Source organism: Salmo salar, chromosome ssa27 (genome assembly GCF_905237065.1).
Source record: "Salmo salar chromosome ssa27, Ssal_v3.1, whole genome shotgun sequence".
NCBI lineage: Eukaryota > Metazoa > Chordata > Actinopteri > Salmoniformes > Salmonidae > Salmo > Salmo salar.
Genome location: NC_059468.1, coordinates 42,270,256 through 42,291,830, shown reverse-complemented (window position 1 = coordinate 42,291,830; position 21,575 = coordinate 42,270,256). Strand labels below are relative to the sequence as shown.

At 42.7% G+C, this 21,575-nt stretch overlaps 3 protein-coding genes across 4 annotated transcripts in view; 2 read left to right on the top strand and 1 right to left on the bottom strand.

Annotated features, from left to right (window-relative positions):
- The window catches only part of LOC106590679 (serine/threonine-protein kinase 3-like), a 45,659-nt gene extending 35,442 nt beyond the window's left edge, over positions 1-10,217 (bottom strand). The window contains 6 exon segments of the mRNA XM_045709807.1: positions 6,729-6,896; positions 7,802-7,966; positions 8,112-8,226; positions 8,661-8,789; positions 9,101-9,181; positions 10,029-10,217. Coding sequence (XP_045565763.1) covers positions 6,729-6,896; positions 7,802-7,966; positions 8,112-8,226; positions 8,661-8,789; positions 9,101-9,181; positions 10,029-10,051 — 681 coding nt within the window. The 5' untranslated portion in view covers positions 10,052-10,217.
- Positions 10,218-11,781: 1,564 nt separating this feature from the next.
- On the top strand, positions 11,782-14,443 carry LOC106589136 (DNA-directed RNA polymerases I, II, and III subunit RPABC4). Its single transcript, XM_014178838.2, has 4 exons — positions 11,782-11,912; positions 12,455-12,523; positions 13,038-13,130; positions 14,212-14,443. Exons 2-4 carry the CDS (start codon positions 12,463-12,465, stop codon positions 14,232-14,234), a joined length of 177 nt encoding a protein of 58 aa, XP_014034313.1. The 5' UTR covers positions 11,782-11,912; positions 12,455-12,462; the 3' UTR covers positions 14,235-14,443.
- A 5,835-nt stretch (positions 14,444-20,278) lies between these two features.
- Positions 20,279-21,575, top strand: part of spag1a (sperm associated antigen 1a) — a 25,887-nt gene continuing 24,590 nt past the window's right edge. Inside the window, exon 1 of one of the 2 annotated variants that reach the window (XM_045709621.1) lies at positions 20,279-21,575. This exon is cut by the window's right edge and continues 226 nt beyond it. In XM_045709621.1, coding sequence (XP_045565577.1) covers positions 21,462-21,575 — 114 coding nt within the window. In that variant the 5' untranslated portion in view covers positions 20,279-21,461. The other variant, XM_045709620.1, reaches the window with a different exon arrangement.

Sequence of the window (21,575 nt, the reverse complement as noted above, 5' to 3'; positions counted from 1 at the left end):
TGAATGTCTATTGGTACAGCACCTCTCTGTAACCCTAATGAATGTCTATTGGTACAGCACCTCTCTGTAACCCTAATGAATGTCTATTGGTACAGCACCTCTCTGTAACCCTAATGAATGTCTATTGGTACAGCACCTCTCTGTAACCCTAATGAATGTCTATTGGTACAGCACCTCTCTGTAAACCCTAATGAATGTCTATTGGTACGGCACCTCTCTGTAAACCCCTAATGAATGTCTATTGGTACAGCACCTCTCTGTAACCCCCTAATGAATGTCTATTGGTACAGCACCTCTCTGTAACCCCCTAATGAATGTCTATTGGTACAGCACCTCTCTGTAACCCCCTAATGAATGTCTATTGGTACGGCAGCTCTCTGTAACCCCCTAATGAATGTCTATTGGTACAGCACCTCTCTGTAACCCCTAATGAATGTCTATTGGTACAGCACCTCTCTGTAACCCTAATGAATGTCTATTGGTACAGCACCTCTCTGTAACGCCCTAATGAATGTCTATTGGTACAGCACCTCTCTGTAACCCTAATGAATGTCTATTGGTACAGCACCTCTCTGTAACCCTAATGAATGTCTATTGGTACAGCACCTCTCTGTAAACCCTAATGAATGTCTATTGGTACAGCACCTCTCTGTAACCCTAATGAATGTCTATTGGTACAGCACCTCTCTGTAAACCCTAATGAATGTCTATTGGTACAGCACCTCTCTGTAACCCTAATGAATGTCTATTGGTACAGCACCTCTCTGTAACCCTAATGAATGTCTATTGGTACAGCACCTCTCTGTAACCCTAATGAATGTCTATTGGTACAGCACCTCTCTGTAACCCTAATGAATGTCTTGGTACGGCACCTCTCTGTAAACCCCTAATGAATGTCTATTGGTACAGCACCTCTCTGTAACCCTAATGAATGTCTATTGGTACAGCACCTCTCTGTAACCCCCTAATGAATGTCTATTGGTACGGCACCTCTCTGTAACCCCCTAATGAATGTCTATTGGTACGGCACCTCTCTGTAACCCTAATGAATGTCTATTGGTACAGCACCTCTCTGTAACCCCCTAATGAATGTCTATTGGTACGGCACCTCTCTGTAACCCCTAATGAATGTCTATTGGTACGGCACCTCTCTGTAACCCTAATGAATGTCTATTGGTACAGCACCTCTCTGTAACCCTAATGAATGTCTATTGGTACAGCACCTCTCTGTAACCCCCTAATGAATGTCTATTGGTACGGCACCTCTCTGTAACCCTAATGAATGTCTATTGGTACAGCACCTCTCTGTAACCCCCTAATGAATGTCTATTGGTACAGCACCTCTCTGTAACCCTAATGAATGTCTATTGGTACAGCACCTCTCTGTAACCCTAATGAATGTCTATTGGTACAGCACCTCTCTGTAACCCCCTAATGAATGTCTATTGGTACAGCACCTCTCTGTAACCCCCTAATGAATGTCTATTGGTACGGCACCTCTCTGTAACCCTAATGAATGTCTATTGGTACGGCACCTCTCTGTAACCCCTAATGAATGTCTATTGGTACAGCACCTCTCTGTAACCCCCTAATGAATGTCTATTGGTACAGCACCTCTCTGTAACCCCTAATGAATGTCTATTGGTACAGCACCTCTCTGTAACCCCTAATGAATGTCTATTGGTACGGCAGCTCTCTGTAACCCCCTAATGAATGTCTATTGGTACAGCACCTCTCTGTAACCCCTAATGAATGTCTATTGGTACAGCACCTCTCTGTAACCCCTAATGAATGTCTATTGGTACAGCACCTCTCTGTAACCCCCTAATGAATGTCTATTGGTACAGCACCTCTCTGTAACCCCCTAATGAATGTCTATTGGTACAGCACCTCTCTGTAACCCCCTAATGAATGTCTATTGGTACAGCACCTCTCTGTAACCCCTAATGAATGTCTATTGGTACAGCACCTCTCTGTAACCCTAATGAATGTCTATTGGTACAGCACCTCTGTAACCCTAATGAATGTCTATTGGTACAGCACCTCTCTGTAACCCCTAATGAATGTCTATTGGTACAGCACCTCTCTGTAACCCCCTAATGAATGTCTATTGGTACGGCACCTCTCTGTAACCCTAATGAATGTCTATTGGTACAGCACCTCTCTGTAACCCTAATGAATGTCTATTGGTACAGCACCTCTCTGTAACCCCTAATGAATGTCTATTGGTACGGCACCTCTCTGTAACCCTAATGAATGTCTATTGGTACAGCACCTCTCTGTAACCCCCTAATGAATGTCTATTGGTACAGCACCTCTCTGTAACCCTAATGAATGTCTATTGGTACAGCACCTCTCTGTAACCCTAATGAATGTCTATTGGTACAGCACCTCTCTGTAACCCCCTAATGAATGTCTATTGGTACAGCACCTCTCTGTAACCCCCTAATGAATGTCTATTGGTACGGCACCTCTCTGTAACCCTAATGAATGTCTATTGGTACGGCACCTCTCTGTAACCCCTAATGAATGTCTATTGGTACAGCACCTCTCTGTAACCCCCTAATGAATGTCTATTGGTACAGCACCTCTCTGTAACCCCCTAATGAATGTCTATTGGTACAGCACCTCTCTGTAACCCCCTAATGAATGTCTATTGGTACGGCAGCTCTCTGTAACCCCCTAATGAATGTCTATTGGTACAGCACCTCTCTGTAACCCCTAATGAATGTCTATTGGTACAGCACCTCTCTGTAACCCCTAATGAATGTCTATTGGTACAACACCTCTCTGTAACCCCCTAATGAATGTCTATTGGTACAGCACCTCTCTGTAAGCCCCTAATGAATGTCTATTGGTACAGCACCTCTCTGTAACCCCCTAATGAATGTCTATTGGTACAGCACCTCTCTGTAACCCCCTAATGAATGTCTATTGGTACAACACCTCTCTGTAACCCCCTAATGAATGTCTATTGGTACAGCACCTCTCTGTAACCCCTAATGAATGTCTATTGGTACAGCACCTCTCTGTAACCCTAATGAATGTCTATTGGTACAGCACCTCTGTAACCCTAATGAATGTCTATTGGTACAGCACCTCTCTGTAACCCCTAATGAATGTCTATTGGTACAGCACCTCTCTGTAACCCTAATGAATGTCTATTGGTACAGCACCTCTCTGTAACCCTAATGAATGTCTATTGGTACAGCACCTCTCTGTAACGCCCTAATGAATGTCTATTGGTACAGCACCTCTCTGTAACCCTAATGAATGTCTATTGGTACAGCACCTCTCTGTAACCCTAATGAATGTCTATTGGTACAGCACCTCTCTGTAAACCCTAATGAATGTCTATTGGTACAGCACCTCTCTGTAACCCTAATGAATGTCTATTGGTACAGCACCTCTCTGTAAACCCTAATGAATGTCTATTGGTACAGCACCTCTCTGTAACCCTAATGAATGTCTATTGGTACAGCACCTCTCTGTAACCCTAATGAATGTCTATTGGTACAGCACCTCTCTGTAACCCTAATGAATGTCTATTGGTACAGCACCTCTCTGTAACCCTAATGAATGTCTTGGTACGGCACCTCTCTGTAAACCCCTAATGAATGTCTATTGGTACAGCACCTCTCTGTAACCCTAATGAATGTCTATTGGTACAGCACCTCTCTGTAACCCCTAATGAATGTCTATTGGTACGGCACCTCTCTGTAACCCCCTAATGAATGTCTATTGGTACGGCACCTCTCTGTAACCCTAATGAATGTCTATTGGTACAGCACCTCTCTGTAACCCCCTAATGAATGTCTATTGGTACGGCACCTCTCTGTAACCCCCTAATGAATGTCTATTGGTACGGCACCTCTCTGTAACCCCCTAATGAATGTCTATTGGTACAGCACCTCTCTGTAACCCCTAATGAATGTCTATTGGTACAGCACCTCTCTGTAACCCCTAATGAATGTCTATTGGTACAACACCTCTCTGTAACCCCCTAATGAATGTCTATTGGTACAGCACCTCTCTGTAACCCCCTAATGAATGTCTATTGGTACAGCACCTCTCTGTAACCCTAATGAATGTCTATTGGTACAGCACCTCTGTAACCCTAATGAATGTCTATTGGTACAGCACCTCTCTGTAACCCCTAATGAATGTCTATTGGTACAGCACCTCTCTGTAACCCTAATGAATGTCTATTGGTACAGCACCTCTCTGTAACCCCCTAATGAATGTCTATTGGTACAGCACCTCTCTGTAACCCCTAATGAATGTCTATTGGTACAGCACCTCTCTGTAACCCGAATGAATGTCTATTGGTACAGCACCTCTCTGTAACCCGAATGAATGTCTATTGGTACAGCACCTCTCTGTAACCCTAATGAATGTCTATTGGTACAGCACCTCTCTGTAACCCTAATGAATGTCTATTGGTACAGCACCTCTCTGTAACCCCCTAATGAATGTCTATTGGTACAGCACCTCTCTGTAACCCCCTAATGAATGTCTATTGGTACAGCACCTCTCTGTAACCCTAATGAATGTCTATTGGTACAGCACCTCTCTGTAACCCTAATGAATGTCTATTGGTACAGCACCTCTCTGTAACCCTAATGAATGTCTATTGGTACGGCACCTCTCTGTAAACCCCTAATGAATGTCTATTGGTACAGCACCTCTCTGTAACCCTAATGAATGTCTATTGGTACAGCACCTCTCTGTAACCCTAATGAATGTCTATTGGTACAGCACCTCTCTGTAACCCTAATGAATGTCTATTGGTACAGCACCTCTCTGTAACCCCCTAATGAATGTCTATTGGTACAGCACCTCTCTGTAACCCCCTAATGAATGTCTATTGGTACAGCACCTCTCTGTAACCCTAAGGAATGTCTATTGGTACAGCACCTCTCTGTAACCCTAATGAATGTCTATTGGTACAGCACCTCTCTGTAAACCCTAATGAATGTCTATTGGTACAGCACCTCTCTGTAAACCCTAATGAATGTCTATTGGTACAGCACCTCTCTGTAACCCTAATGAATGTCTATTGGTACAGCACCTCTCTGTAACCCTAATGAATGTCTATTGGTACAGCACCTCTCTGTAACCCTAATGAATGTCTATTGGTACGGCACCTCTCTGTAAACCCCTAATGAATGTCTATTGGTACAGCACCTCTCTGTAACCCTAATGAATGTCTATTGGTACAGCACCTCTCTGTAACCCTAATGAATGTCTATTGGTACAGCACCTCTCTGTAACCCTAATGAATGTCTATTGGTACAGCACCTCTCTGTAACCCTAATGAATGTCTATTGGTACAGCACCTCTCTGTAAACCCTAATGAATGTCTATTGGTACGGCACCTCTCTGTAAACCCCTAATGAATGTCTATTGGTACAGCACCTCTCTGTAAACCTAATGAATGTCTATTGGTACGGCACCTGCAAGGCACCCGACCGCAAGGCGCTACAAAGTGTGTTGAGGAAAGCCCAGTTCATCACTGGGGCCGAGCTCCCTGCAATCCAGGACCTTTATACCAGGCGGTGTCAGAGGAAGGTCCAAAAATGTGTCAGACTCCAGCCACCCAAGTCATAAACTATTCTGTGTGCTACCGCACGGCAAGCGATACCGCTGCACTAAGCGTGGAACCAACAGGACCCTGAACAGCTTCTACCCCCAAGCCATAAAACTGCTAAACAAGACCGCTAAACAGCTAATCAAATGGCAACCCAGACTACCTGCAGCGAGCCTTTTTCCACTGACTCTATGCACACACACAGTATCATTCAAAAGTTTGGACACACCTACTCATTCAAGAGTTTTTCTTTTTACTATTTTCTACATTGTAGAATAATAGTGAAGACATCACAACTATTAAAACACATATGGAGTCATGTAGTAACCAAAAAAAAAAGTGTTAAACAAATCAAAATATATTTTATATTCTTCAAAGTAGCCACCCTGCTAAGCATATGCGGGAACTCAGCATATGTGAGAACTCCTTCAAGACTGATGGAAAACCATTCCAGGTTAAGCTGGTTGAGAGAATGCCAAGAGTGTGCAAAGCTGTCATCGAGGTAAAGCGTGGCTACTTTGAAGAATCACAAATATATTTTGATTTGTTTATCACTTTTTTTTAGTAACTATATGATTCCATATGTGTTATTTCACAGTTGTGATGTCTTCACTATTATTCTACAATGTAGAAATAGTAAAAATAAAGAAAACCCTGGAATGACCAGTCAAAAGTTGACACCTACTCATTCCAGGGTTTATCTTCATTTTTACTATTTTCTACATTGTAGAATAATAGTGAAGACATCAAAACTATGAAATAACACATATGGAATCATATAGTAACTAAAAATGGGTTATAAAATATATTTGGAATAATCTCAAGTATATTTGTTTATTTGTGATTCTGAGACATCCAGGTGTTTGTGGAGTATTCCAGATGTCTTATTTTTCAGGTATAGTCACCAGCTAGATGAATTATAATCAACATGTAGACTAACATTTTACATTTTGATCATTTAGCAGACGCTCTTATCCAAAGCGACTTACAGTAGTGAATGCATACATTTAATTTCATGCATTTTTTTTTGTACTGGCCCCCCGTGGGAATCGAACCCACAATCCTGGCGTTGCACACACCATGCTCTACCAACTGAGCCACACGGGAAGGCCACTGTCCTGCCCAAACTCAGACTCACCCTCATGGGATGGATATCAGCGTAGGGAGGTTTGCCCTCAGCCATCTCTATAGAGGTGATGCCCAGGGACCAGATGTCTGCCACACAGTTATATCCGATCTCCTGGATGACCTCTGGAGCCATCCAGAACGGAGTCCCGATCACCGTGTTCCGCTTTGCCATCGTGTCCTAGACAGGGACAGAATAATACGAACATTAGTCTAATCCATATAGAAACTTCTGTGATTCACTGCTACAATCACTACAATAAAGGCAAGGATAATCTATATATAAACTTCTGTGATTCACTGCTACAATCACTACAATAAAGGCAAGGATAATCTATATATAAACTTCTGTGATTCACTGCTACAATCACTACAATAAAGGCAAGGATAATCTATATATAAACTTCTGTGATTCACTGCTACAATCACTACAATAAAGGCAAGGATAATCTATTTATAAACTTCTGTGATTCACTGCTACAATCACTACAATAAAGGCAAGGATAATCTATATATAAACTTCTGTGATTCACTGCTACAATCACTACAATAAAGGCAAGGATAATCTATATATAAACTTCTGTGATTCACTGCTACAATCACTACAATAAAGGCAAGGATAATCTATATATAAACTTCTGTGATTCACTGCTACAATCACTACAATAAAGGCAAGGATAATCTATATATAAACTTCTGTGATTCACTGCTACAATCACTACAATAAAGGCAAGGATAATCTATTTATAAACTTCTGTGATTCACTGCTACAGTCACTACAATAAAGTCATGGATAATCTATATATAAACTTCTGTGATTCACTGCTACAGTCACTACAATAAAGTCATGGATAATAAGAACTCCTGATAAAACTGACACCAGATTATATCGTTAGACACAGTCAGAATTCACTTCAGCGAGACAGAGAGTTGAAGACAGACAGACAGACAGACAGACAGACAGACAGACAGACAGACAGACAGACAGACAGACAGACAGACAGACAGACAGACAGACAGACAGGCAGGCAGACAGGCAGACAGGCAGACAGGCAGACAGGCAGACAGGCAGACAGGCAGACAGACCGTGAGTTGTCCCGCTACTCCAAAGTCAGCCAGTTTGGCATGGCCCTCTGTGTTGAGGAGAATGTTGCCTGCTTTTATGTCTCTGTGGATCTTCCTCATGAAATGCAGATACTCCAGACCTTTCAATGTGGACTTGAGGATGGTGGCGATCTCATCCTCTGTGAGCTATACAAGAGGAGACGGTATTAATGATTCATTCTGATAATTCAGTAGTCTATGAATACACATTAACATGAGACATGAATGGTAAAAGGTTACCCGAAGCACCAAAGGTCATCTTTATTCTCACACTTTTCGTCAATATACTGACCGTCTTATTGCGTAGTCTGATGATGTCTGAAACAGAGCCAGCTCCACAGTACTCCATCACTATCCACAGGTCTGTGTTCTTAAAGTAGCTGCCATAGTACTTCACCACATAGGGACTGGACAGGAGACAGAACAAACATTTACTGGTGAAAGGTGACCAAACAGAGTGTGTGGTACTGGTTATAGTAACAGAGTGTGGTACTGGTTATAGTAACAGAGTGTGGTACTGGTTATAGTAACAGAGTGTGGTACTGGTTATAGTAACAGAGTGTGGTACTGGTTATAGTAACAGAGTGTGGTACTGGTTATAGTAACAGTGTGTGGTACTGGTTATAGTAACAGTGTGTGGTACTGGTTATAGTAACAGAGTGTGGTACTGGTTATAGTAACAGAGTGTGGTACTGTGTGTGGTACTGGTTATAGTAACAGAGTGTGGTACTGGTTATAGTATATTGAAAAATAGCCATGTGATTATGGAGGAGGAGACAATTCTCCTCTCACTAGCCTCTGGAGCCATGCTAGTCTATCCTCTCTCATACATACAGAGTACCTGTCACACTGCTGCATGATGGATATCTCCTTGATGATCTCCTGGAGGTCTGACTCAACAGGCACCTGTTTGATAGCCACCACCTGGCCCGACTCCTTATGGATGGCTTTAAACACACTGCCATAGGACCTGGAGGAGATCAAGAAAAACTGTGGAAATGATGCAGAAAGTACCAAAGTACCAAAGATTCACAAAACACTTATTATGCAAAAACGTAAGCATCTAATAAGAAAAAAATAATAAGTTCATAAGATAGTTTTTGTAAGGGCAATACCTCAACAATATCTTACTATACATACAAAGTGGTTCCATCAGCTGTTGCATAAATTATCTAGTCATTATTATAAGGTCAATTTTCATGAACATCTCTTTATTTTCATTATAAGTGTTATTCAGGTTATAATGCTGTAAGGAAATGTACGATGAATGAATATTTGTACCCTTCACCAAGTTTTTCCAGAACATCAAAAACCTCCTCTGGTTGTTTTGTGAGACTGTCTTCACTCAGTTTCTTCAGCTTGCTGTGGAGGAAGTTTGAGCATGAACAAATAGAAATATAATGAATAGAACAGACATCCCCAATTTAAAGTCAATGATGGTAGACTGGCAGCCATTGAGTGTACCCATGCCTGGAAGTAAAAGCAGGAAGTGTACCCTTCAATCTGCACTGTGATTTGTTGAGTGAAGAAGAAAGGAAAAAAAAGACATTTCAAGAGCTACATCAGTTAGCGTCATATGAATTAGCATTCTACATTACCATGGCAATCCAGCATCAGTTTTAAGAACATTTTAAATTAGTATGGACATGATTGCACCACAATACCAGGCAGCAATTGCGAGTTTAGCCATTCGTTTTTCTAGTCAAATTGCCCGGGTTAGAGGTTTCAATATCTTTCTATTAATAATTCAATTTCTACAGCATGAACAACATGACTGGGATTGTGGAACTGGGTCTACGTGGATTTTAATGTAATTTATGTCAAAGTATCTAGCTAGCTTTTCAGGCAAAAATGTAAACATTACAAGAACATATAATAATTTTCAGCTAATGTTAGACCGTTTCTGTCTAACTAGACAACTAGCTAACGGTAGCTAGCTAGCCGTTAGCTAAATTAAGGTAATCATAAAATGTCTAGTTAGATAACTACAAGTCAAAATTTGACTAAAAATGGTGAAGTTAACACTCTAGCTAGCTAGCTGGCTTATAAAACATGACAAATATTGTTAGCAAACTCGCTAATGTGTCTAGCTGGTTAACGTAGCCAACGTTACAGATAGAAAACTATTTGCTACAGCTATCAAGGCTAACGTTACTTCATTTAGCTAGCTAGCTAGCTTCTACTCTTCCAAGCGAGCGTATTCACACACCTTTTGGGCGCTGTCGGCTCCATGGTTTACAACTTCAGATAGTCACCCTGGAGATGAAAACGTTAAAATATAACAAATTCAAACTAATATTTGTGATATTTTCATTTTCTGTCGTTGTTTTCAGGCAAAAGGGCCAGCTGTAGTGTCAAATATTCTTCTTCTTTAAGTTTTATCGGCGCATACAACGCCACCTACTGTACTGGAGTGTGAGGCCACTCCACACTTACCACCTCCGATACTTCACCCTCCATCACTTCCATTTCTGCTCCTGTCTTCAGCTCACTCTGCTTACACTTTCTACCATTCTTCTTTAACAAACCATCTCCCATCTCCTTTTTTTTTTTAACCGATTCAAGATTACCCTCTTCCTCCCTCTCTCTCTTAGACCTCCTCTGTCTCTCTTTTTTCCCTCCATTCCTCCTCTGTATTCCAAGTATATGTGTCCTTATGATAATCCTGGTCTTCTCCTGACATATATATTGTTCTTGCCATTTAACAGGCTGCCACAATCTCTGTAGCGCTCCCACAGTACATCCAACTGGGTAAAGAAGCTGCTTTGTCTTAATGTTCATCTTTATCAAGATCTACCTCTACGCTTTTCCATTTAAAAAAAAAAAGCGCACTCTTCCAAACACATCCACCCTTCCACACATCCCCCAGTTGAGTTTCCCTTCCTGTAGAAGAACAGAATTACCTCCATGAACCTTTCTTTGCATTCTAGCCAACGCTCTCTTTCTCTGAAAGACTATCAAGGAATCAAATGTCAAATTATTTTTTTTAAAGTTTTCATTATCACAATGGCCTTATCACATGCTTCAGTCCACCAAGGAACTGTATTTCGTCTACCCCCCCCTCATATTGGAATAGCCTATAAAGCATCTTCAAAGATTTTTTATAACTAACCCATTTTATAACTAACTCATTATGTGGCAGTATTAAAGATAATCAATACAAACCACAGCCTGTCATTTGCAATGGGAAGAGTCATAGTGGGCAGAACAAGCAACGAGTTAGCCTATTGGCGTGTTCTAGCATATTTTAGCATTTTTCCGTTAGGGAACAACTACTCTGTGAAGTGTTCATGTGCAATAGCTCAATTTTATTTCATTTAACCTTTATTTAACTAGGCCTGTCAGTTATTTACAAAGACGGCCTACCAAAAGACAAAAGGCCTCCTGCATTTGTTTTAAACTTTGGCAAAGGGTGAAGTCTACAATACTTAATCCACTCTGTTTGTAACATATTTTAGTTTTGGGAACAGAAAACTGTATTGATATCAAATGTTTCAACGACGAGAACATTTTTGTAGAATTTCGACCAAAATCCATCTCTTCCCATCTTCCCACACTGCCCGCCACTGGGCTTCCTCTCATCACCATATTTGGTAGTGAATGGAAACGCCAAACGGATGCTTCACATTTATACATCCGGTGAAATATCTGTGTCATTGTTCTATCTGTGGCGGTATCGTCTTCGGATTTGCAGTGTGTAACGGCGCTTACATGAACCGAACAGCGCCCTCTGCTGTTCTGGAGCTATGAACTTAAAATCATCCAGTCCCGTCCAGAAAAAACAACAAAGTATAAGCTAGTGACAAACATAAATAGACTCCTATCTACCGATTGTTATATTTAATTTGACATCAAACTGACAGAAAATATATTGAACAAAGCGTTAATGTAAATAAGAATTTGTTCTTATTAACTGACTTGCCTATTTAAATAAAGGTTAAAAATAATAAATTAAAACTAGCCAAGCATGATGGACCAATTACAATGGAGGATTAGGTAACCAATCACGAATCATGTTGTTGCGACGTCCAGTACGACTGCGCACGTTGGCATGAGAGAAACAAAAAAACATATTGATCAACTTTCTAAACCGGTAGGCTACCTAAATGACAAATTATTTCATATTGCATTGGTTTTAAACAGGCGATATATTCTTTGACATTTCTCCGTTATCATTTTGAAGTTAGCCTGCTAACGCTAGCCAGGAAACCATTCATAGCAGGCTAGTTAGTGAAGGCTAAACTACAGATACAAGGGGCTAGTTATCATAATATTTGGCTAAATTGCTGTGAGATAATTATGCTTTTGGCTCACTTAGCAAACCTGTAATATGTTAGATAGTCATTACAATCTCATTTATAAGCCATGCTGGTTCCGCTATTTCACAGAAATGTGACATATGGCCACACACACACACACACACACACACACACACAATACACATGTTCACAGTTCTGCGTGGTCGTACAGGAGTGGCCTGAGGGCATACACTTATTGTATTGTGAAATGTATTGTTTTTAAAATTGCATAACTGCCTTCATTTTGCTGGACCCCAGGAAGGCAGCAGCTAGTGGGGATCCATAATAAATACACTCTCAAATGGTACTGGCAATGTTTAATCAGATTTTTCTCCAGATTCAAGCATGGATGCTCAAAAAGACGTCCAACCCCCAAAGCAACAGCCTATGATCTACATATGTGGGGGTAATGTCTGCTCTTCTGAAACTAATATTCTACTCTGGCACCCCTATGGTGGAACAAGCTCCCTCACGACGCCAGGACAGCGGAGTCAATCACCACCTTCCGGAGACACCTGAAACCCCACCTCTTTAAGGAATACCTGGGATAGGATAAAGTAATCCTTCTAACCCCCCCCACTTAAAAGATATAGATGTACTATTGTAAAGTGGTTGTTCCACTGGGTATCATAAGGTGAATGCACCAATTTGTAAGTCGCTCTGGATAAGAGCGTCTGCTAAATTACTTAAATGTAATGTAAATGTATTTTCTGAAAATCCATGCTTTGTCTTTGTACTGTAACTAAGACTGTTAGTGACTTTTCATAACATGCCCCCTCAGTTGTCTACTCTTGTTTTGTTCACCCATATCTATACATGTATCTACGTGGTTTATGTACTACTGCAGCTCCTACCTTACAGAATGCTTACCACTATGTCTGATGTAGTGGCGGCTGAAATGTTGTTTTCTCTCCAAACAGAATGCCACACTGAAAATGAAATTAAGGCTCGTGATCCAATCAGATGCAGAGAGTGTGGATACAGAATCATGTACAAGAAGAGAACAAAGAGATGTATCCTTTTAAATAGTGTTTCTGCTGCACTTATTTTGCTGTGGCGCTGCTATTTGCCACAGAAAAATAATTGCCGCCAAGCAAAAAAAAAAGATGGAATGTGAAAATATATTTCTGCTGAGGCGCACTTTGAAGATGCTATATTAGTATGCATTTTACTTTTCCTGTACAAACAAAACGAGTGATTAATAGAAAAATCTGACAAGCCCATAGTAGAATACTTGATCTATTTACCTAGTCGGCTTGTGTGTTCTATGCGAAAGGAATATTCTATTGTGGCGCAAGTTATGAGTGCCATAGGGCATTGTGTCATGAAGCAGTGCGGCTTGGTTGGGTTGTGTTTCGGAGGACACCCGAGTCCGTACGGGAGTTGCAGCGATGAGACAAGATTGTAACTACCAATTGGATACCATGAAATTGGGGAGAAAAAGGGCAAAAAAAAAAATGTTGTATATTTATTTTATTTTATGTGTGCCATAGGGAATATAGATTCTGACAAGCAGTCAATGAACAACAATTCTTGCAGTTGCAAAAACAAATATTCCCAATATGTTAAAAGAATTCTAACAAAAAGTTTTACCAATGTGTTATCGGGCTCATTTCTGGAGGTGGAAATTCTATTTTAGATGGTGTCTGCATACTTTTATTGTCATTCATTTTGGAGTAGAATGACCTTTTTAAAAAGGTCACCAGAACGGAGCTTCGGTCCTTCTACATAAGAATTCTAGGAGGGACACCCCCCCCCCCCCTCCCCCTCCACAGCCTTTTCCCCCTCACACTGCTGCACATTTATCCAGAGGAAACACTGCTTTTAAATATATGCACAGAATGTTCACAGATTTGAAATTGATGCTTTGAAACCTCTGTTTCGAGTGAATCATTAGTGTACATTATAGAAAATTGCCCTGCGGTAGACTAACGTCCTGTCCAGGGGGGGTGTTCTTGTACTGACTCACGCTACAGAAACAGGAGTTAGGCTCCTGCTCATATGAGCCGTTATAACTCGCACAAGCCAAGGCTACTTACTGTATGAAATTATATTTTCCATTCTTCTTGCTATTCCTCGACTCCCAGACTCCAGTGGTTGTGTTTGACGCGCGGTGAAGTGGACGACGACAACATTTGACTCATTTTTGTTCTGTTCGTTTTTTAGTGTGTCACAGTGTTGCACCAAGTCACCAACACTTCATATTCTTTCTAGGAAACCCCACAGGCTTGGGAAGCACTACCACTATGGGTGCCCAGTTGGTTGATTCATGTTCCTGCAACTGTAATCAATGATAGAAATGGTTTATAAAATACATTTTGATTGATTGAACTTGTGGTTTTTGCACATCAAGAAAAGAAACAGTGAACAATATTTTATCATTTGAAAATAAAAATATGCAAATGTATTAATTCGAAACAACAGAATCTATATTAATCAGATTTAAACAACAGTTGGCCCTTAGACTCAACAACCCTGAAGCAACTATCAGCAGACAAAAATAATCACAAAAAATAGATATTGGACACTGTTAAAACATTTGCATGGAGAAAAGCACCAGGAATGGACGGCTTTCTCATAGAATTAACATTTTGGGACAAAGTAGCCCCCCCTTATTTACACAAATGACAACACACGTCACTCAATTCAGTACTTCCTAGTTCCATGTATGAAACAGTTATTTCAGTTATGTTAAAATCTGGAGAGTCCCCTGTTCATTATAGATCCATAAGTTTAATAAATTGTGACAAAATAATAACAAAGCTCATAAGCAATAGAAGGGCAAAAGTCTTACCAGATTTTATACATATCAATCAAACAGGGGTTTATTAAACATTTACACAAACAAATACAAGAACATGTTTCAGTTTAATACAAATACGCTAAAAAAACAAGATCTAGATTGATCAATAATGGATGTTGATGCCGGCTTTCGGCCGTCTTCAATGGCCTTTTCTATTCAAAACTTTGGAAGCTTTTAACTTTCCAGCTGAAATAATACATTTAATAAAAACATTTCTATAAATGTCCTAAAGCAAAAATATACACAAATAATACATTATCTGATAAAATTGCTTTAGAAAGGGGCACAAGACAGGGATGTTTTCTCCCACTCTCATGTTTGCACTGGAAATTGAACCGCTTCCAGAAAGAATTAGACAGGACACAAACATATCAGTGTTGATAAACATGAATATAAACAAAACATATTTGCAGATGATCCCCCTCATATACCTGACCAATATTCAAAACTCGACCCCTTGCTAAAAATATTTTCAGAATGTTCTAAAATCTCAGGATATAAAATGTATGTGGATTCAAAAAGAAAGAAAGCATAAATCATGATCTACAGCTTTAAGTTAGGGGGTTCCTTACTGAGCCCTGGACGACCAGGTGAGGGGTCCTTACTGAGCCCTGGACGACCAGGTGAGGGGTCCTTACTGAGCCCTGGACGACCAGGTGAGGGGTCCTTACTGAGCCCTGGACGACCAGGTGAGGGGTCCTTACTGAGCCCTGGACGACCAGGTGAGGGGTTCCTTACTGAGACCTGGACGACCAGGTGAGGGGTCCTTACTGAGCCCTGGACGACCAGGTGAGGGGTCCTTACTGAGACCTGGACGACCAGGTGAGGGGTCCTTACTGAGCCCTGGACGACCAGGTGAGGGGTCCTTACTGAGCCCTGGACGACCAGGTGGGGGGTCCTTACTGAGCCCTGGATGACCAGGTGAGGGGTCCTTACTGAGCCCTGGACGACCAGGTGAGGGGTCCTTACTGAGCCCTGGACGACCAGGTGAGGGGTCCTTACTGAGCCCTGGACGACCAGGTGAGGGGTCCTTACTGAGCCCTGGACGACCAGGTGAGGGGTCCTTACTGAGCCCTGGACGACCAGGTGAGGGGTCCTTACTGAGCCCTGGACGACCAGGTGAGGGGTCCTTACTGAGCCCTGGACGACCAGGTGAGGGGTCCTTACTGAGCCCTGGACGACCAGGTGAGGGGTCCTTACTGAGCCCTGGACGACCAGGTGAGGGGTCCTTACTGAGCCCTGGACGACCAGGTGAGGGGTCCTTACAGAGCCCTGGACGACCAGGTGAGGGGTCCTTACTGAGCCCTGGACGACCAGGTGAGGGGTCCTTACTGAGCCCTGGACGACCAGGTGAGGGGTCCTTACTGAGACCTGGACGACCAGGTGAGGGGTCCTTACTGAGCCCTGGACGACCAGGTGAGGGGTCCTTACTGAGACCTGGACGACCAGGTGAGGAGAGTTCCTTACTGAGACCTAGACAACCAGGTGAGGGGAGTTCCTTACTGAGACCTAGACAACCAGGTGAGGGGAGTTCCTTACTGAGATCTAGACAACCAGGTGAGGGGAGACCTAGACAACCAGGTGAGGGGAGTTTCTTACTGAGACCTAGACAACCAGGTGAGGGGAGTTCCTTACTGAGACCTGGACAACCAGGTGAGGGGAGACCTAGACAACCAGGCGAGGGGAGTTCCTTACTGAGACCTAGACAACCAGGTGAGGGGAGTTCCTTACTGAGACCTAGACAACCAGGTGAGGGGAGTTCCTTACTGAGACCTAGACAACCAGGTGAGGGGCGTTCCTTACTAATTAGTGACCTTAATTCATCAATCAAGTATTCTATTCTCGTTCTGAGAAATGAAGGCTATTCCATGTTAGAAATTGCCAAGAAACTGAAGAAGCGACTCCGGGATGCTGGCCTTCTAGGCAGAGTTCCTCTGTCCAGTGTCTGTGTTCTTTTGCCCATCTTAATCTTTTCTTTTTATTGGCCAGTCTGAGATACGGCTTTTCCTTTGCAACTCTGCCTAGAAGGCCAGCATCCCGGAGTCGCCTCTTCACTGTTGACGTTGAGACTGGTGTTTTGCGGGTACTATTTAATGAAGCTGCCAGTTGAGGACTTGTGAGGCGTCTGTTTCTCAAACTAGACACTCTAATGTACTTGTCCTCTTGTTCAGTTGTGCACCGGGGCCTCCCACTCCTCTTTCTATTCTGGTTAGAGACAGTTTGCGCTGTTCTGTGAAGGGAGTAGTACACAGCGTTGTACGAGATATTCAGTTTCTTGGCAATTTCTCACATGGAATAGCCTTCATTTCTCAGAACGAGAATAGGCTGACGAGTTTCAGAAGAAAGTCTGTAATCGAACCTACAAATGCTGATGCTCCAGATACTCAACTAGTCTAAAGAAGGCCCGTTTTATTGCTTCTTTAATTAGAACAACAGTTTTAAGCCGTATCCAGCTACAATAGTCATTTACAACATTAACGATGTCTTCACTGTATTTCTGATCAATTTGATGTTATTTTAATAGTAAAAAAAAAAGAGCTTTTCTTTCAAAAACAAGGACATTTCTAAGTGACCCCAAACTTTTGAACGGTAGTGTACATGTTTTCTGCTGGTTAAGACATCTCCACTACAGGACCTTGATGAGTGTGCATGAAGAGAATTCTCTTGGTAGATAATGCGGTCGGCATTTTGATTGTAAGGAATTCTAAGTCAGGTGAACAAAAGTACTTGAGTTCCGGTGTAATCACAACAACATACAGGAACTCAAGTCCTTTTATTCACCTGACTTAGAATTCCTTACGATCAAATGCCGACCGCATTATCTACCAAGAGAATTCTCTTCGATTATAATCACAGTCGTGTATATCCCCCCCTCCAAGCAGACACATCGACGGCCCTGAATGAACTTCAGGTAAACTGGAAACCACATATCCTGAAGCTGCATTTATTGTAGCTGGGGATTTTAACAAGGCTAATCTGAAAACAAGGCACCCTAAATTTTATCAGCATATCGAAAGTGCTATCCAGGGCTGGCAAAAAGCCCTCCCTCGCTCCTCCTTTCAGCAAATCTGACCACGACTCCATTTTGTTGCTCCCAGCCTATAGGCAGAAACTAAAACAGGAAGCGCCCGTGCTCAGGTCTGTTCAACACTGGTCCGACCTAATCAGATTTCACGCTTCAGGATTGCTTCGATCACGTGGACTGGGATATGTTCCGGATAGCCTCAGACAACAACATTTATGTATACGCTGACTCGGTGAGCGAGTTTATTAGCAAGTGCATCGGTGATGTTGTACTCACTGTGACTATTAAAACCTTCCCCAACCAGAAACTGTGGCTTGATGGCAGCATTCGTGCAAAACTGAAAGCGCGAACCGCTGCTTTTAATCAGGGCAAGGTGACCGGAAACGTGACCGAATACAAACAGTGTAGCTATTCCCTCCGTAAGGCAATCAAACAAGCTAAGCGTCAGTATAGAGACAAAGTGGAGTCGCAATTCAATGACTCAGACACGAGAGGTATGTGGCAGGGTCTACAGTCAATCACGGACTACAAAAAGAAAACCAACCCCGTCGCGGACCCCGATGTCTTGCTCGCAGACAAACTAAACAACTTCTTTGCTCGCTTTGAGGACAGTACAGTGCCACCCGACACGGCCCGCTACCAAAACCTGCGGGCTCTCCTTCCCGCTACCGCAGCCAACGTGAGTAAAACATTTAAACGTGTTAAACCCTCGCAAGGCTGCCGGCCCAGACAGCATCCCCGGCCGCGTCCTCAGAGCATGCGCAGACCAGCTGGCTGGTGTGTTTACGGACATATTCAATCAATCCATATCGCAGTCTGCTGTTCCCACATGCTTCAAGAGGGCCACCATTGTTCCTGTTCCCAAGAAAGCTAAGGTAACTGAGCTAAATGACTATCGCCCCGTAGCACTCACTTCCGTCATCATGAAGTGCTTTGAGAGACTAGTCAAGGATCATATCACCTCCACCCTACCTGATACCCTAGACCCACTCCAATTTGCTTACCGCCCCAATAGGTCCACAGACGACGCAATCGCCATCACACTACACACTGCCCTATCCCATCTGGACAAGAGGAATACCTATGTAAGAATGCTGTTCATCGACTACAGCTCAGCATTCAACACCATAGTACCCTCCAAACTCGTCATTAAGCTCGAGACCCTGGATCTCGACCCCGCCCTGTGCATCATGGTCCTGGACTTCCTGACTGGCCGCCTCCAGGTGGTGAGGGTAGGAAACAACATCTCCACCCCGCTGATCCTCAACACTGGGGCCCCCACAAGGGTGCGTTCTCAGCCCTCTCCTGTACTCCCTGTTCACCCATGACTGCGTGGCCATGCACGCCTCCAACTCAATCATCAAGTTTGCAGACGACACTACAGTAGTAGGCTTGATTACCAACAACGACGAGACGGCCTACACGGAGGAGGTGAGGGCCCTCAGAGTGTGGTGTCAGGAAAATAACCTCACACTCAACGTCAACAAAACAAAGGAGATGATCGTGGACTTCAGGAAACAGCAGAGGGAGCACCCCCCTATCCACATCGACGGGACAACAGTGGAGAAGGTGGAAAGTTTTAAGTTCCTCGGCGTACACATCACGGACAAACTGAAATGGTCCACCCACACAGACAGTGTGGTGAAGAAGGCGCAACAGCGCCTCTTCAACCTCAGGAGGCTGAAGACATTTGGCTTGTCACCAAAAACACTCACAAACTTTTACAGATGCACAATCGAGAGCATCCTGTCGGGCTGTATCACCGCCTGGTACGGCAACTGCTCCGCCCACAACCGTAAGGCTCTCCAGAGGGTGGTGCGGTCTGCACAACGCATCACCGGGGGCAAACTACCTGCCCTTCAGGACACCTCCACCACCCGATGTCACAGGAAGGCCAAAATATAATCAAGGTCATCAACCACCCGAGCCACTGCCTGTTCACCCTGCTATCATCCAGAAGGCGAGGTCAGTACAGGTGCATCAAAGCTGGGACCGAGAGACTGAAAAACAGCTTCTATCTCAAGGCCATCAGACTGTTAAACAGCCATCACTAACATTGAGTGGCTGCTGCCAACATACTGACTCATCTCTAGCCACTTTAATAATTAAACATTGGATGTAATAAATGTATCACTACCCACTTTAAACAATGCCACTTTATTTAATGTTTTCATACCCTACATTACTCATCTCATACTGTACTCTATACCATCTACTGCATCTTGCCTATGCCGTTCGGCCATCGCTCATCCATATATTTATATGTACATATTCTTATTCATTCCTTTACACTTGTGTGTAAAAGGTAGTTGTTGTGAAATTGTTAGATTACTTGTTAGATATTACTGCACGGTCGGAACTAGAAGCACAAGCATTTCGCTACACTCGCATTAACATCTGCTAACCATGTGTATGTGACCAATAAAATTTGATTTGATTTGTAGAATAGTGTCATGTTTCTAATGGCCAAGACATCTCCACTACAGGACCTTGATGAGTGTGGATGTTGAATAGTATCATGTTTATTGTAGTGGCTGAAGGGTTCAGTTGTCTGTTTGTCCCTAAGGAGTCCAAAGTAGGTTAGGAGTTTCCTAGTCTTGGAGTATAACCTTACACATCTATAAATATGCTAATTCTAAGTTAGGAGTTTTCTAGTCTAGGAGTATAATATATAAATATCTATAAATATGCTAATTATAAGTTAGGAGTTTCCTAGTCTTGGAGTATAACCTTACACATCTATAAATATGCTAATTATAAGTTAGGAATTACCTAGTCTAGGAGTATGATATATAAATATCTATAAATATGCTAATTATAAGTTAGGAGTTTCCTAGTCTAGGAGTATAACCTTACACATCTATAAATATGCTAATTATAAGTTAGGAGTTACCTAGTCTAGGAGTATAATATATAAATATCTATAAATATGCTAATTATAAGTTAGGAGTTTCCTAGTCTAGGAGTATAACCTATAAATATCTATAAATATGCTAATTATTTCGACACCCTAAAGAGATACTGGAGCAATAGCACTCATCATTACTACTTACTGGATACGACTTCGAACTGAATACAGAGGCCTATGGGCCCTGGTCAGAAGTAGGGTACTTCATAGGGAATAGGATGCCATTTGGGATGTATAGTAGTGCACTACTTAGGGAATAGGATTCCATTTAGGATGTAGCATATTTTCACTGGTTTCCCAGAGAGTTCTGTTCCTGGAGTGTCCCCAGAGGTAGATCCTCATTCTTCCCTGACATCATCAAACTGCTGGCAGCATAATTGGCTCCTCTCTCCTCCTGCCAAGCACCAGTTCTCCGGCATGCAGTGGCCTCATGAAAACATCTCTCCTCAGCACTGCAATGCAACAACACCGCCCCCCCCTTTTGTGACGTCACTGCCGACTCCACCAGTAGGGGCGTGTCCTGACACCAGATCTTACATCCAGCTTATAGACTAGGCTGCTGCTCTAGGGGGAGGAAAGCTTTGACACCGCAGCGTACAGAGATAATAATGGGAAATGCACAGGATAAGCCCTCTGGAACTGGAGGGGCTAAAACGGACCAGGCCACCCCAGGATTCAGGAGGAGAAGCAGGGCCGGGAGTACGGAGAAGCCCAAGGCAGGG